The sequence below is a fragment of the Eleutherodactylus coqui genome, chromosome 1, assembly GCF_035609145.1.
Source record: "Eleutherodactylus coqui strain aEleCoq1 chromosome 1, aEleCoq1.hap1, whole genome shotgun sequence".
In the NCBI taxonomy this organism is placed as follows: Eukaryota; Metazoa; Chordata; class Amphibia; order Anura; family Eleutherodactylidae; genus Eleutherodactylus; species Eleutherodactylus coqui.
The window spans coordinates 511,029,313-511,047,685 of NC_089837.1; the positions used below are offsets into that span (position 1 = coordinate 511,029,313).

The 18,373-nt window shown below is 45.9% G+C and overlaps 1 protein-coding gene across 1 annotated transcript in view; it reads right to left on the minus strand.

Moving 5' to 3' along the window:
• Window positions 1-14,015, minus strand: part of LOC136588442 (keratin-associated protein 9-1-like) — a 182,801-nt gene extending 168,786 nt beyond the window's left edge. The window contains exons 1-2 of the mRNA XM_066587650.1: window positions 13,971-14,015; window positions 8,694-8,940 (exon numbers count right to left, since the gene is read on the minus strand). Coding sequence (XP_066443747.1) covers window positions 8,694-8,774 — 81 coding nt within the window. The 5' untranslated portion in view covers window positions 8,775-8,940; window positions 13,971-14,015. The remainder of the gene's footprint in view (window positions 1-8,693; window positions 8,941-13,970) is intronic.
• Window positions 14,016-18,373: the final 4,358 nt, after the last annotated feature.

Sequence of the window (18,373 nt, forward strand, 5' to 3'; positions counted from 1 at the left end):
GTGTGCCCGCATTTCCTAGCGAGCAGCCCCAGCTGCAGTAAAAAAAACAAAAGAATAGATCACCTAAGAGGCGCTGTCTGGCTCTGCAGCACAACTCCTCTGAAGCTCCGGCAGACTTGCTTATAGTTTCCCCCTCTCCTCATGACGGCTGCTGTGCTTACACTCCCCTCAATGTTCCATTCCCCTCTACAGTAAGGCTATGTCCACATGGGGTGGATTTGCTGGGGAACATCTGCAGCAGACATTCCACAGCAGAAAATCCATACCAAAAACTGCACCATTTGGTAAGAAATTTGATGCAGATTTTAACATGGATTCTGATGTGGAATTCATTATTAGAGGTGGATTCTGTAGCGTATTCAGTGCTTTAATTGTCATTCTGTAGATTTAAATTCTGCACTGCATGGCAATCTCCGCACGGGTTTTGTGCATTTTTTTTCCCACTGCATGTGGACGAGATTGCGAGGATCTCACCTACTTTGCTGCTACTGTAGATGTTGCTTATTTCTTGTGTGGAGCATTTACATGGGAAATCTGTGGATTCCCATGTGGATCTTTTTTCACTGGTGATTGCTTCCTGTGACTGTTGGGGAAGCGCTCATTAGACATGATACCACCAGCATCATTAGCCACATGGCCACAAAGTCCACTAGACTGTACAAAGATATGTAAATGCAATATACTGAGCCGCCTGCATTATTTGCCCTCTCTGCTGCCATCTACCACTCATCCATCAAAACATGTTTCATAGTAACATAGTATGTAAGGCTGAATGAAGACAATGTCCATCTAGTCCAGCCTGTCTATCCTCCTGTGTTGATCCAGGGGAAGGCAAAAAACCCCAAGGACAGAAATCAATTAGCCCTTTTGGGGAAAAAAATCCTTCCCGACTCCCTATTGGCAATCAGACTGTTCCCTGGATCAACCCCTAACAGTTCTTACCTTTCTATATACCCGGATTGATAATTAACCTAAGATTTATATCCTATAATGTCCTTCTTCTCCAGAAATACATCAGGTCCCCTTTTAAACTCCTCTATGGATTTTGCCATCACCACTTCCTCCGGTAGAAAGTTCCACAGTCTAACTGCTCTTACAGTAAAGAATCCCCTTCTATGTTGGTGATGGAACCTACTTTCCTCTAATCGTAGCAGATGTCCTCTTGTTACCGTCGTGGTCCTGGGTGTAAACAGATCTTGGGAGAGATCCTTGTATTGTCCCCTCATGTACTTATACATGGTTATTTGGTAGCCTCTTAACCTTCTTTTTTCTAGAGTAAATAGTCCCAGTTTGGATAGCCTCTCTGGGTATTCCAGTCCTGTCATTCCATGTATTAGTTTAGTTGCCCTTCTTTGAATCCCCTCAAGCACTGGGACATCTTTCCTAAGCACCGGTGACCAGAACTGTATGCAGTATTCCATGTGAGGCCTGACAAGTGCCTTATATAATGGAAGGATAATGTTCTCATCCTTCGCCCCTATACCTCTTTTAATGCACCCCAAGACTTTATTTGCCTTTGCAGCAGCTGACTGGCATTGGTTACTCCAGTTTAGTCTATTATCCGCTAAAACCCCCAGATCCTTTTCCATATCACTTTTCCCTAGTGGTACCCCATTAAGTGAATATTGGTGTCATCCGTTTCTCCTGTCCATGTGCATAACCTTACATTTATCAACATTGAACTTCATTTGCCATTTTTCTGCCCAAGCCCCCAGCTTATCCAGGTCTGTTTGTAGCCACACATTGTCCTCCGTTGCATTAATTATATTGTATAATTTTGTGTCATCTGCAAATATTGATATTTTGCTGTGCAGCCCCTCTATCAGGTCATTGATAAATATGTTGAACAGAGTGGGGCCTAATACTGAACCCTGTGGCACCCCACTAGCGACTGTGGTCCAATCAGAGTACGAACCATGTATTACCACCCTCTGCTTTCTATCATTGAGCCAATTTTTTACCCACTTACACACGTTTTCGCCCAGTCCGAGCTGCCTCATTTTGTATATTAGCCTATTGTGTGGCACGGTGTCAAAGGCTTTAGAGAAGTCCAGATATACGAGATCAATAGATTCTCCCTGGTCCAGCTTAAAGCTTACTTCATCGTAGAAACTGATCAGATTTGTCTGACATGAGCGACCCTTCATGAATCCATGCTGGTGAGGAGTTATTCCCTTATTCTCCTTGAGGTACTCATCGATGGCGTCTCTCAGAATCCCCTCGAAATTTTTTCCTGTTACTGAAGTGAGACTTACTGGCCTGTAGTTACCAGGCTCACTTTTGCTCCCTTTTTTGTAAATTGGAACCACGTTGGCAATGCGCCAATCCACTGGTACTACACCGGTCTTGATAGTGTCTAGAAATATTAAGTATAGTGGCCTAGCTATCTCGTCACTTAGTTCCCTTAGTATCCTTGGGTGTAATCCATCTGGGCCCGGCGATTTATCAATTTTAGTTTTCTTTAGTCACTTCCGCACCTCCTCCTGCGTTAGGTATGAGATACTTTGTGAGGGGTTCCTTTTATTCCCCTGCATCTCGTGTGGCATTTCCTTTTCGTTTGTGAATACACTTGAGAAGAAACTGTTTAGTAGATTTGCTTTCCCTTCGTCATCATCAATGATTTCTCCTGCATTATTTTTTAAAGGGCCAGCGCTCTCCCTGCAAATCCTTTTGCTGTTAATATACTTGAAAAATAGCTTCGGGTTGTTTTTGCTCTCTTTGGCGATCCGTCTTTCTGCTTCCTCCTTGGCAGTTTTGATCTTATCTTTGCATATTTTGTTTTTCCCCTGTATAATTTTAGCGCTTCTTCGCTGCTTTCTTGCTTTAGTAGTTTGAATGCTTTCTTTTTTTTGTTTATTGCCCCTCTTACCGTCTTGTCGAGCCACATTGGTTTCCTTTTAGTTGAGTTTCTTTTATTTTTAAAGGGAATGAACTGCTCACATGAGGTGATTAGGATCCTTTTAAACTTTTCCCATTTGTCCTCCGTACCGTTATTTTTGAGGATGTTGTCCCAATTAATGTTACCGATAGTAGTTCTACGCTGATCAAATTTTGCTTTACTAAAGTTTAGTTCCTTTGTCGCTCTCTGATAAGGTTTCTTATTGATTGACAGCTGAAAATTGATTATATTGTAGTCACTGTTCCCCAAGTGCCCCTCAACCTGCACCCCCTTTATACGTTCCGGTTTGTTGGTTAGTACTAGGTCCAGAATGGCCCTCCCTCTTGTTGGTTCCTGCACAAGTTGGTTCAGGTAATTGTCTTTAATTACTCTCAAGAACTTATCACCCCTGTGAGATTTGCAGGTTTCCTTCTCCCATGTTATATCTGGATGATTAAAGTCCCCCATGATAATTACTTTGTTGCGCTTTGACACCTCTTCTATCTGCCTTAGTAGTAAGTTTTCAGTTTCTTCTGTTGCTTTTGGTGGTTCATAGAAGACCCCTATCAGGATTTTGTTATTTTTTCCTCCCTGTATTTCTACCCACAGAGATTCCACCTGTTCGTCTCCTACCCCTATATCCTCCCGTAGCCTCGGCTTCAAGTTCGGTTTGACGTACAGACATACCCCTCCCCTTTCTGGTTCCTTCGGTCCCTTCTAAAGAGATTTACCCCTGCAAATTCACCGCCCAATCGCACTTATCATCATCCATGTTTTCGTAATTCCGACTATATCATAATTTTCATCAGTCATTCTCGCTTCAAGCTCACCCACTTTACCAATCAGACTTTGTGCATTCGTGGTCATACAATTTATATCATTTTTTTTTTTTTTTTAAATTTGTTTTGTTGCTATTCGTACTATTGGCTGATCTATCAGTTCTAACTGTACTAACCCCACCCCCTGCTCGACCCCCATTCCCTTTGCTTGGACCCGGATCGCTAGTTACACTGGCTACCCCACTATTTCTCATTTTACCCTCCCCCCCCAGTCCCTAGTTTAAACACTCCTCCAGCCTTCTAGCCATCTTATCCCCCAGCACAGCTGCACCCTCCCCATTAAGATGCAGCCCGTCCCTACGGTAGAGCCTGTAGCCGACAGCAAAGTCAGCCCAGTTCTCCAGGAACCCAAATCCCTCCTTCTTACACCAACTCCGGAGCCACTTGTTTACCTCCTTAAGATCCTGCTGCCTTTCTAGTGTGGCTTTAGGTACAGGTAGTATTTCCGAGAAAACTAGCCTGGAGGTCCTCGCCCTGAGCTTGGCCCCATAAGTCCCTGAAATCATTTTTGAGGGACTCTAACTTGTTCATTGGTGCCAACGTGCACCATGACCGCTGGATCCTCACCAGCCCCTCCCAGTAATCTGTCAATCCGATCCGCAATGTGTCGAACTCGAGCGCCAGGAAGACAACACACCATTCGACGATCCCGGTCTTTATGGCAGATTGCCCTCTCTGTCCCCCTAATAATTGAGTCCCCCACCACTAGAACCTGTCTAGCCTGCCCTGCACTCCCCGTCCCCGTCTCACCCGAGCAGTCATCTCCCTGGCGTTCAGAGGGCATGTCATGCTGCAGTGGTGCTGGCTCTGTAATGGCATCCCCCTCATCTGCCAACGTTGCAGACATGTTGGGTTGTGCCAGTTCAGGACCAGCCTCCCTGGATCTATTCCCTCTATGCCTCCTTCTATCTGACACCCAGCTGACTGCCTGCTCCCCCTGCTCTTCCGTACTACCATCCGCCCCCGCCTCTACCCCAGCAAGTGTCTGCTCAGTGAGCAGCAAACTCCTTTCCATGTTGTCAATGGCTCTCAGTGTTGCCAGTTGCTCATTTAGATCCAGAATTTGGCTTCTAAATGTGCGACGTGCACGCATCTTGCGCAACAGTATGCACCCTCGATCGGCTGATCAAGGACTGCATACATTGCACAAGTAGCACACTGGATGACATTGCCAGACATGGAGCTCATCCTAATGGGGATCTACAATTTACTTGTGGAAGTAGTGAAGATAGACTCACACGCTGCCGCCTCCACTCAACCGCTCACACGCTGCTGCAACCGCTCACACGCTGCTGCAACTGCTCAACCGCTCACCCGCTGCTGCAACCGCACACCCGCTGCTGCAACCGCTCAGCCGCTGCTGCAACCGCTCACACGCTGCTGCCTCTGTACAACCACTCACACGCTGCCACTCTCACGCAACCGCTGACAATTTTTTTTTTTTCGTTCCCCCCTCACAAACACTTAGACCCCCAGACACACACACACACAGAAGACACAACTAGGGCACACCAGATACACAGAAGACACACACTTAGCTCACAAACACACACAGAAGATACTTATCGGCTCCTCCACTCCTCCACTCCTCCTGGTGACGTCACCCGCTCTCCCGGCGGCCGCTCACTCTGCACTCCTGTCTCAGCTGCTCTGCTGCTCCGTTCTGGTCCCCTCCGCTGCTGCTGCCGATGGACTCCTGGTGGCCTCTTGGCGCCGGCTACTGCGCTCCGGTCTTACTTTACTGCCCCTGCACCTGCTTTGCCGCCGGTATCAGCTGCTGAGCTGCTCCGATGTCCCATGGCATCATAATATTAAATGAATTGCAACAAAACAAAGTATAGGAATCTGCCCCATTTAGGGGGCTTCACACTGGTGATGAAATTGTGCGACATTTGTGCGTTGCAAAACATACAAATCTTGCACAAATATGAAACCCATTCTTTTGAATGTGTTCATTCATGTCTGTAATGTTTACATGCGTTGCGGTGCTATGCAGAAAACAAATCGCAGCATGCTCTTTCTCTTAGCGATATCGCCCATTGCTTTCAATGGGGCCGGCAGCTGTAGCTCCGGCTACATTGAAATCATTGGGAGAAGATTGTGGAACAGCCTTGTATTCCAGCGGGTCTGAATGAATCCCCCATAGAGAGAATGGAGAGGATGTGAAGCTACAAGGGATTTCCTAGAGATCATCCCACATTTGGAGAGATAGAGGTGGGGCTAGAGGGCTCCCCCAGGGCATTCATGAGAGCAGGGGTGAGAGAGGGCTGGGCTAGATGGAGTTTTCATAGTGATTCCTTTCTAGCCAAGAGATGGGCAGGCATAAGGAATCTAGACCCACCCGCTCATCCCCACTATATCTCCAAATATGAGATCTGTAGAAGATCCTCTGCAGGTCAGCCTCCCTCTCTCTTCTTGCTTTGGGGGATTCATTCAGCCCCGCAGGGATGCAATGCTGTTTGCATGCATCCATGGGTTTTGAAAGGTTTGTAAGAGCGATATTGGGACGTGAATAACAGCCCGATATTGCTCTCGCCAGTGTGCAGAAGGCCTTAGAAATGCTTCTCCAGCCTCTGTCAGGGTGTATATATAATATTTTTTTTCGGCTTTTTGTAATAAATGTTCCCTATTGTTAACACAGAGAGAATCTAAATATAGAAGCCTGAACTATCTATATAACTGGTAATATACAATGTGTAAAATACAAAATCTGATATAAAGAATTTACTTTACCTTCAATTTAAGCTGGCTTCACACGAGCATGTTTTTGTGCGTACATAGGTGTTCACCTATGTACATGCAAAAACACGCATGTATGAAGGTCCATGCATTGCCTTCAATGGAGCTGCGGCTGCTGACGGCGGCTCCATTGAAGACAATGGCCTTCTAGCACCACTGAATTGTTTTTTAGGCACCCCTGAATTGTTTTTTAGGGAAGGGCTTTACATATCAGCCCTTCCCTGAGAAAAAGGCATTTTAGTGTAAATAAAAAAAAATTAAAAAAAATGCTTACCTGTCCGCGGCTGCCATGTCCCCTGCATGCGGCAGATGTTTTCTTCATCCCCGCGAGAAAAAAGAATTCCCTGCTGCACCTGTCACATCTGTAACAGATGCAGCAAATGAATTCTAAATCCCCGCGGGGAATAAATAATTCCGTACCGCAGCTGTCACAGATGACAGCTGTGGTGACGGAACTCAGTAATTGTTTTTCAGGGAAGAGCTTTAAGTATAAGCCCTTTCTTGAAAAACAAGGAAAAATGGTGTCAAAAATAATAAACACCACATACTCACCTTCCTTCAACTGACGGGGCTCCGCTGCATGCTTCCAGTGCTGTTACCAGCTCTGTATTGCAGTTCTTTCAGCAGGTGCAAATTTAAATTCCCTACCTGCTGAAAGAGCTGCTTGTGATTAGCTGAGATGCTCAGCCAATCACAGGCAGCCCTCGCCTGTCATTCATTCAGCGAGAGCTGCCTGTGATTGGCTGAGGTGCTGAGCCAATCACAGACGGCTGCTTCTGATTGATTGAGCACCTCAGCCAATCACATGCAGCTCTCACTGAATGAATGACAGGCGAGAGCTGCCTGTGATTGGCTGAGCACCTCAGCTAATCGCAAGCAGCTCTTTCAGCAGGCGGGGATTTTAAATCCCTGCCTGCTAAAAGAATTGCATTACAGAGCCGGGGACAGAGCTGGAAGGATGCAGCTAAGCACCGGCAGTTGAAGGAAGGTGAGTATGTGGCGATTATTATTTTTTACACCATTTTTCCTTGTTTTTCAGGGAAGGGCTTATACTTTTTTCCCTGAAAAACAATTACTGGGTGTCGGCAGCTGGATCCCCTACCTCAGCTGTCATCTGTGACAGCTGCAGTAGTGAATTCTTTATTCCACTGCGGGGGATGAAAAAAAAAACATCTGCTGCATGTGGCAGATATGTTCTTCATCCCCGCAGGGGATACAGCAGCGGCGGAGAGGTGAGTTTAGCTCTTCCCTAAAAAACAATTACGAGGTGCTGGCAGACCATTGCCTTCAATGGAACCGCCGACAGCAGCCGCAGCTCTATTGAACACAATGCCTGCATTCCCTATTGTGCATGCATGTCCTATCTTTACAGGCACGCACCTGTAAAACACAGACATGTGAACACACTATAGGGAATGCATGTGTTGTAATAGGCGAGTGTTTCTGTGCTCAAATATGCACGCACAAAAGCACTCTTGTCTGAAGCCATCCTCAGACTGTGCGACCTCAAAGCAGAGCGATAGGCACACAAACAGCAAGATGGTCATAATCCTACGTTGTGCCATTTCTGTGGCAATGAAAGCTATGGCCACGATTTGAACGTTTACAGCAAGCCTGCAGGCAGAGAAAGGGAGACTGGAGGATCCTGGGTGTAGATGGCAGGTAAATACCCGGAGCTTACTGTCCCACTCTGCATCCAGCCTGCTCTTCCAGTTAATAAAGTTTAAATATTCTTGGCTATCTCTATCATGGAAAACAGAAATATGCAATGCTTCATGACCACCTGAACTCATATCACATGTAATGACCGGATACCACAAATGTATTTCTATTAAAAGCTACGTGTGCAGCTGATTTCAGGTCAAAATCCTCATTGAAGCCGATTTTGACTTTGTTTTGGATGCAGAATTTGTTGCAGATATTCAGCAGCTTTTTGCGCCCCATGTAAAGACAGCCAGGCAAACGGTGGTTTTTGATGCAGATTTTGGTGTAGGTCTGTATCAAAAACATGCTATGGTGCCGGACCCAGTGAGAACAACTGGAGAAGATTGTGAAACAGCCTTGCATTCTGCAGCCTCTGTCACGGTGTATATATAATATTTTTGCTCGGCTTTTTGTAATAAATGTTCCCAATTGTTAACACAGAGAGAATCTAAATATGGAAGCCTGAACTATCTATATAATTGCAAATATACAATGTGTAAAATACAAAATCTGATATAAAGAATTTACTTTACCTTCAATCTAGACTGTGCGACCTCAAAGCAGAGCGATAGGCACACAAACAGCAAGATGGTCATAATCCGATGTTGTGCCATATCTGCAGTGATGAAAGCTATGGCCACGACTTGAACGTTTACAGCAAGCTTGCAGGCAGAGAATGGGAGACTGGAGGATCCTGGGTGTAGATGGCAGGTAAATACTTCCCTCGCTGCATCAAACCTGCTCTTCCAGTTAGTAAAGTTTAAATATTCTTGGCTATCTCTATGATGGAAAACAGAAATATGTGATGCTTCATGACCACCTGAACTCATATCACATGTAATGACAGTATGAACTCATATCACATGTAATGACAGTATACCAGAAATGTATTTATATTAAAAGTTACGTGCGCAGCTGATTTCAAGTCAAAATCCTCATTGAAGCCGATTTTGACTGTTTTGGATGCAGCAATGCTGCAGAATTTGTTGCAGATATTCAGCAGCATTTTGCGCCCCATGTAAAGACACCCGGGCAAACGGAGGTTTTTGATGCCTACTCCTCCTCCTAAAACAGCACGTCATGACGTTGAACTGCCAATTTTTCTGCGGCCCAAAAGGCTCTGCTTATAATTTTTTTTACAATTTTTCAAAGTTTCAAAAGTATTGATATTTTAACAGAAACCATTTTTTTCACCGGTTTGCCTCCAGGCTCTGTTACAAATTAAGTAACAGCGAGCTGTATCTTTAAAAATGTTTCTGGGTTTCACCTGCCCTCGCGGTTGAGCAATTTTTCAGGGGTACACTTGTACCCTTGGTACACCAAATTTTCTAGCCATCGCCTATACTGTTATCTAACTAATTTTTCCAGCCTTCGCCTACACTCATGGTACACCAGTGTTACAGGGGTCTGCCTATACTCTTGCTACAGAAATGTTACTGGGGTCTGCCTATACTTCTGCTACAAAAATGTTACAGAGGTCTGCCTATATTTTTGCTACATAAATGTTACAGGGGTCTGCCTATATATTACTACAGAAATGTTACAGGGGTCTGCGTCTACTTTTACTACAGAAATGTTACAGGAGTCTGCCTATACTTCTGCTACAGAAATGTTACAGGGGTCTGCCTATACGTCTGCTACAGAAATGTTACAGGGGTCTGCGTATACTTCTGCTACTGAAAAGTTACAGGGGTCTGCCTATACTTCTGCTACTGAAAAGTTACAGGGGTCTGCCTATACTAGTGCTACAGAAATGTTACAGGGGGTCTGCCTATACTTTTACTACAGAAATGTTACTGGGGTCTGCCTATACTTTTACTACAGAAATGTTACAGGGGGTCTGCCTATACTTTTACTACAGAAATGTTACTGGGGTCTGCCTATACTTCTGCCACAGAAATGTTACTGGGGTCTGTTTATACCTTTTTTACAGGAATGTTACAGGGGTCTGTCTATACTGTGGGTGCACTAAGTCTTCCTATCGCGGTGTTTTACCTATCTGGCACAAATACACTGACTGACTAGGGCAGAAATGTGGGTCAGGGCCAAGGTCCGTGGCGAGGTGAAACTCTCCCATGGTTGGGCACTCTGATTTGTTCTTGAGTAATACAATCTTTTTTGCAGTGACAGCATAGGTGAGCCCAAGGAACGCAAAGACTTCACCTTGCTATCTGTGTGCTATCTTGAGCTATCTGTGTGGGGACACATGGGTTTCCCATTGCTATGTAACTCAGGGCACCTTGGGTCACACAAGGTGGGGGCTGGGACAGAGCCTGTCCCAGGGCCCGCTCACGTGCTTCCCACACAGACTATAGCGTGTCCTGGTCATGGTTTCTTGGCCTTGTAAGGCCACCTCCTCCTCCTGCTTGGGGTCGGGATCAGCACTGGGCAACATGTATTTTCTCTCGTGTTACCACAGTTATCTGAGACACTAGTTTGGGCCAAACAAGAGGAGCGTTACTGCATTAATGAGACGTTCACTGCTGTACTAGCATCGGAGTCCGTGTTATGCCAGCGATTGCTGAGGGTGTGGGCCGAGGCCTATGTCCTAGGGAAAATGCAACTGCGCCAGGTTGGGCCTGTGGAACTTCTTCCTGGTTAATCCAGTCTTTGGAGCGGTGAAAGCAACCGCAACTAATTAAATGAGACGTTCACAGCTGTACTAGCATCGAAGTCCGCTTTATGCCCACGATTGCTGAGCGTATGGGCAGAGGCCGAAATCCTGGGGGGGGGGGGGGGGGCGGAGTGAAAGTCTGCCATATTTGGGCACTGTAATTTCTTCATGTTTAATACTTTCCTTGGGTTCCTTTGGCTCACCTATGCTGTGAGTGCACAAAGACTTTCCATAGCGGTGTTTTATCTGTCTGGCATAAATACACTGACTGACTAGGGTAGAAATGTGGGCTGAGGTCCTTGGCGGGGTGAAACTCTGACATGTTTGAGCGCTCTGATTTCTTCTTGTGTAATACCATCTTTGTGCACAGCACAGGCAAGCCCAAGGAACTCAAAGACTTTCCTTTGCGGTGTTAAGCTATCTAACACCTACACAGAATGAATTGTGTGGGGACACATGGATTTCCTATTGCTATGCAACTCACGGCACCTTGGGTCACATAAGATGAAGACTGGGAATGAGCCTGACCCTGGGCCCGCTCACGTGCTTCCCACACAGAGCATTGCTGTATTGTAGAGATGTGTAGAAGTGCTGGCACCTGCGTCCCCTTTATGCCCTCGTTTGCAGCTCCGGACAATTTTGCGATGGAGGTGTCACAGGATTGGAATGATGATCGAACGTCAATTTATCATCAATTCTTAACAGCATTGTGGGCTATCGCCCACACTTTCAAAGAGGGTCGCTGCCTGGCCCTGCCAACCCTCTGCAGTGTGTGCCTCTGGTTCCTCCTCATCTAGTACGCGCTTATAAATAGACATGAGGGTGGTGTGGCTATGAAGTGAGCGTGTGGCATGAGGGCAGCTGAAGGCTGCGCAGGGACACTTTTGTGTGCACTGTGGACGCAGGATCGTCCGAAGGGGGTTGGACAGCAATGCCAACATGTAACCAAGGAGAAAAGGCAGCGGTGCCACCCGCAGGCAGTGATTGCCCTTGGTTGCAGGTAGTGTGGTACTTAGCTAAGGTGTGCCTTGCTAATGAGGGTTTGTCCGAAAAAAAAATTGTTAGGGGGGTGACGCCAGACTCTTGCCCCCATTTTGGCTTAATAGTGGGACCTGGGAGCCTGAGATGCAGCCATGCATGCTGCCCCTGCCCTTCGTTATCTGGTTCTGTGGCGTTTCCATGACTTTCTGAGGTTTTCCAGAGTTTCACAAGTCATGACCTATGCGGAGCATCGGTTCCATACAAAAATACTCGAGTTGCCATTGACTTCAATGGGGTTCGTTACTCGAAACGAGCTCTTGAGCATTGCGGAAAGTTTGACTCGAGTAACGAGCACCCGAACAATTTGGTGCTCGCTCATCTCTATTTGTCATCTCTACATAGCCTATTGGTAATTGTGAACAAATGCACACGGTTTTCGCTTTAAAAAAAAATCTGTTTAATTATAATGTACCCTTTGCCCTATTGTTCCGCGCAGTGTTTGTGTTATCTCAACACAATGTGTCATCCAGAGAAGCAAATGGAGTGGCAGCATCAGTGGTGGATTTAAAGTAAAAATAACTTTTATTGCTCCATATTAAAAATACAGGCAACATTTCGACCTTAAAAAGTCTTTTTCAAACCTGCTAGTATGCCACTGCACCACTCATTCTATAACCAAACCGACATAGGTGGGCGGGAAGTAACCGCCCTGCAATGATTTGACAGCATTCCCAACACCTGACAACACACACCTGTTAAAAACTCACATGACATAAGAACATATGGTGCCATCCCCTGTCCATATGATCATTCCCAGCCACCCCCTAGAGGTTCGGCATCTTCTCCTGCGAATGCACATGTGCGCATAGCATAGTGACCTCAGCACGGTGTTAACCAAAGCCCCGGAGGCACATATTACATGCAGCAACCACAAGATGCCCAAGGCCAGCCAACCAAATGTGCGTTGGGCGGCGGCCAACCACAAGATGGCACCTTCAGAGAATGTGGATATAGCCCAAACTACAAGATAGCCCCAGACAGCCAATCAAATGTGTATTGGGCGGCAGCCAACCACAATATGGCACCTGCAGAGAATGTGGATGTAACCCAAACTAATTATGTTAAGTAACTAAAAAAACAACTAGGGTATAGGACAAATAGTAAACCAACAAAGAGGGGATACAGAAAAAGGAGAAAGGGCTAGACAATAACAATATCACAAAGAAAAATTACTGTCAATGGGGAGAGAGTATATTAGTTAAAAGGTGCGAAATTATAATCCATGTTTAAACCAAACGGATGCATGGTATTTAAAGTGTGTATCCACTAAATGTCCTTTTTTAGCAGGGACTCCCTATCACCTCCTCGTGTCAATGGAGGAACATCATCTATAATCCTAAACCTGAATTAGCAGATGCTACGCTTCATGTCATGAAAATGTTTAGGAATAGGAAGATTAAGACACTTAGTACGGATGGTGCTCTTGTGTTTGATCATGGGGGTTCTTGCCTCCAGTGTTGTCTTACCTACGTAACCTAGCCCACAGGGGCAGGTTACCAGGTAGACAATGTACGAAGAGGTACAGGTATATTGTTTGCAAATTTTGAACTTCTTGCCTGTATAAGGATGATGGAAGGTCCATTGTCCTACTAGTTGGCATGAAGTAAATACCTCGGCACGATATGGGCTTACTTTGGAGTGCTGCGGGCTTTCCTCTTTGAGACATTTTAACCCAATACAATGTGTCATTTAGTGTGTTCGGTTGTGAGATATGTGTGTCTTTAGCTACCATTATAGCATTAACCCCTTTAGTTGAAGTCAATAATGTATTCCCATCCGCACATTTTCTGCCTTTCTTGGCTTTTTTAAAATTATTTTTCTTCACAATGCAACATTGGCCATCCTGCTACTTGTATAAAGCAGATTAGGATGGGACTATGTCATTTTTTGGCCTTCCATTGTCTGCTTTGAAAACCACACAAAACATATTTTTTCTGACCAACAACTGTTCTATTTGTACCTTTATACAATAATTTTATGTGTTACTAAAGGCTTGCCTCAACCAGTTGTTACTGCATTGCTACTACAGCTGTGTGTCTAAACCTGCTTGTAGTGCAGAGCACTAGTTTGCTTGTCAATCGCACACACAGCCATCTTTCTGATAAATGATAAGCCTGCACTTGGACAACTAAAAGGCCAGCCATTGGACACTCACCTGACAGCTCTGCGGTGTTGCGCTGTCCCTGGTGCTTAACACAGGCTACTCTGGTTGCCGTGTAAGCACTCAACCAGCACCATCGAGCTGCTCAAGGGTCGTCAAAGCAGCTATTTGTTCCCATTTTGCAAGCGTGTCCCAAGCATGTTTTAACACGTTGAGTAGCAATGTGTCAAAACACACTTTTTTAAAAAAGACTCATGATTTCAAACATGCCCTTCCTTTATACCATTACATGGCAAATTGAAATAGCATCATGGCACAATATATATTTTTTAAAGGGAATTGTATTTGTACCCAAAAATAAGTCTTCCACAACGTTTTGTGTTAACAATTCTTTTTATAATCAAACATAAAATGTTGTCAACACAAAATGCCTTCATTGGCAATATATATTTAATAAGGAAAATAAATGTTTATGTTTCTTGTGCAAACTAAAAAGGAAAACACAAAGTAAAAAAAAAAAATGCTCCTAATTTTCCCTGGCAGCCCTGGGTTGTTGAAGGCTGGGATGAGCCTCGGGAATGATCCCTTTTTCGTGGGCGACCCCGTGGCCTTTGAGTAGGAGGGCTGCCCTGCCCCAACACCTCCTGGGACTAGCCTTCCCCAGGATCATTTTCTCCTGCCTCAACCACACATTCCTGGAGTGGTACTGGGGGTGGTGGAGGCTGCAGGATTCCTCATCAGCCTCTATTGTTTCTGGGGCGCCTTCTACATCATCCACAATGTTGGGTCCAACAAAAGCAGGATCTACCTCAGAGTCCCTGCCTGGCCCTGGCCGCATTTTTCACTGGGCTATTTGATGGGGGGGGGGGGTGTAGGGAGGGACTGGCAGGGGTACAACCCCTGAAGGGCCAGGAACCGGGGAGGGCCAGGGGATTGGCACAGGAGGCGCAGGGAGATCTGAGTCCTCTGTTGGAGTTGCTGCCCCAGCAGGTGGCTCTTGAGAGGGGAGTGTGTGCATATCACTTTCCTCACTCAGAGAGCTAGGACCCTGACCTACAGGCCTTGGGGAGGCATATTCAGAGGGACTGCTACAAAAGGGTTGTGGTGTATACGTATCCTCCTCCGAATCCTCACCATATAGGTCAGGAGAAAAATCAGTCCTTCAATCCATTGCATCGTTGAGCCAGCGTTCATAGGCCTGCCTCTGGCGGTGCCTTCCCCTGGCACTGAGGCACCACAGGTCCAGCATCAAGAAGACTTCATGTGCTGGATCTGGCTGCAGGGCTGCATCAAGGACAGTCCCAAGGGCCCTTCTCACTGTCCCCTGCAGCATTGGGGGGACCTGTCGACAATGAGGGGCTGTCTGCCCAATCCTCATCCGCCCGAAGTCTCAGGTACTGCAACACTCCCATCTCTACCTGAACCCTGGGTGAAGGAGGATTGGACGGATCTGCCGGGGGAGCCTGAGGGGGAACCCTGGCTCCGCGATGCAAGGAAGCCCGCTGAGGCGGCCTGTCCAACACAGGGCTCTGTTCTTCCCGCCCAGCATCCTGTGTTCCCCCAGATCGGGCAGAAAAACCGGCTTGAAGTGTGGTTGCTCCTCCTCCTCCGGTTCTTGATCTTCCTTCTGCTCTGGAGGCTGCTCCCGCAGCTCCTCAAGATTACTGGATTGTCTGGTTAAAGAGATTGTAAATGTCAAACGTTCGTTTCCAAACGACATTCTGTGCTAAAAAATAAAACAACATGCAGAATGAATTGAGGGCAAGGATCATTGTACATGGATAATTATAATGTTAGAACTGTAGTTTTTTGCATTGCCTATTAATATAAACACCCTGCGTGTGCATGGCAGTTTTGCAATTGGTTAGTCATGTATAATGATCATCCCAAATAAAAAGTCAGAGCAGATATATATCCTTTGGTCAATTAATGTGAAAGTGCTAAATCCTATTGCCTCTTACAACACCCTGCAACCTAGTGTGTTTATAAATTTAAGCTGTAGGCAGTGAGCCTAAATATACTGTTTGGTTACATTCCTAAGCACACTAGAGTAAACTCAACTGCTTTGTCTCTGGAGTATGTGGCAATCCTCAAACATGCAAGAGAGTACAATAGTGTAATATAACATCCACACAAAAGACTGTGTATTAGTGCCTTAGCTCAATTTTTTCAGTTAAGCATTAGAGATGAGCGAACACCAAAATGTTCGGGTGTTCGTTATTCGGAACGAACTTCCCGCGATGCTCGAGGGTTCGTTTCGAACAACGAACCCCATTGAAGTCAATGGGCGACCAGAGCATTTTTGTATTTCGCCGATGCTCGCTAAGGTTTTCATGTGTGAAAATCTGGGCAATTCAAGAAAGTGATGGGAATGACACAGTGACGGATAGGGCAGGCGAGGGGCTACATGGTGGGCTGCATCTCAAGTTCACAGGTCCCACTATTAAGCCACAATAGCGGCAAGAGTGCCCCCCCCCCCCCCCCCACTGTCAGCATAAAGATCGTCCTCCTCTGGCACAGCTGTAACAGCTGTAGCAGAGAAGAACGATGTTTGCCCATTGAATTCAATGGAGCGGCAATACAGCATGTTCCACTGAATGCAATGGGCTGCCCGCGATCGCAGGATGAATGGTCGGAAAGGGGTTAAATATATAACCCCTTTCCTGCAATTCATCCAGAAATGTGTTACACTAAAAATATATACCGGCGTATAAGGCGACGGGGCGTATAAGACGACCCCCCAACTGTCACCTTATACGCCGGCAATACAGTGGAGCAAAGAATAAAAAGCATTACTTACGTTTTTAGATGATCTGCGGCGCTCCTGCAGGCTGTCACTCCCTCCTAATCCACGGCAGACAAGCTTTCTCTATGAAAGGCTTTAAATCCCTGCCTCCAGAAAGACACGTGCCTTCAGCCAATCACAGCCAATGACAATGATGTCATTGAATGGCTGTGATTGGCTGTGTTTCTGGAGGCGGGGATTTCAAGCCTTGAAATCCCCGCCTCCAGAAACACAGCCAATCACAGCCATTCAATGACATCATTGTCATTGGCTGTGATTGGCTGAAGGCACGTGTGCTTCTGGAGGCAGGGATTTAAAGTCTTTCGTGGAGAAAGCAATACTCTGCCGTGGACCAGGAGGGAGTGACAGCCTGCAGGAGCGCCGCAGATCATCTAAAAACGTAAGTAATGATTTTTATTCTTTGCTCCACTGTATTACCGGCGTATAAGGTGACAGTTGGGGGGTCGTCTTATACGCCCTGTCGCCTTATACGCCGGTATATATTTTTAGTGTAACACATTTCTGGATGAATTGCAGGAAAGGGGTTATATATTTAACCCCTTTCCGACCATTCATCCCGCGATCGCCGGCAGCCCATTGCATTCAGTGGAACATGCTGCATTGCCGCTCCATTGAATTCAATGGGCAAACATCGTTCTTCTCTGCTACAGCTGTTACAGCTGTGCCAGAGAAGAAGGATTTGTCTTCTATATGTTCTCAATGGGGTCAGCGCTGCTGCCGCTGGCCCCATTGAGCGCATATAGAATGCATCCATAGCGAACCGCGGGAGGGGCAGACTTTCATATCAGGCGGACACCTTATCTCCCCAGCCACTCACAGCAGGGGGGTGGTATAGGGCTTAAACGTTGCAGGGGGAAGTTGTAATGCCTTCCCTGTCTTTATATCGGCCAAAAAAAAGCGCTAACGTCTCAGGGAAGAAAGTTTAAGTAACCAGAACACCGCATGGTGTTCGTTACGGATAACGAACATACCGAACACCCTAATATTCGCACGAATATCAAGCTCGGAAGAACACGTTCGCTCATCTCTATTAAGCATCTCTATTTTTAAAGATGGAGCAGCGCCAATTTGAGACACACTTGCAAGAAGTGACGCTTCCACACAGTATTGAGACACACCTTTCCATGAGCCTCCACTGTTTGTAACGTTTCTTCTAAATATATGTAACATGTCCGTCTATTATAACTTCACAAAGGAAAGCATATACTTACGTATTTAACTCAAGGACTGGTCTTAGAAAGCCAAGCACATAGCTAAACTTGTAGCGCACTGGGTCACCAGGTAACATCCCAGCATTTATCTGTTGCCGCAGCACCCTGGTGAACTAGTCTCTTATGGAGCGCCATGATGTATGCAGCGCTTTCACTAGAGGGGTGAATATTTGGGCCACAGAAGACCCAAGAAAGCAATTAATACACAGAAAAATTACATATAATGTGACATGCAGTATGTGCAAATTACACCAACAGGAGAGATGATGTGTTTAGCAATGCCCTGCATCTGTAATTTTGCTAAACCAGACACAATTCTACCAAGGGCCATTAAAAAAAGGCTAATAACTCTAATGTGTGTCCTTATTCAGAGGACATTTATTTTAGTGTTAAAAGGCAGCTTTGTGCGAACTAAAACACAGACTGCTGCACAGAGTGGA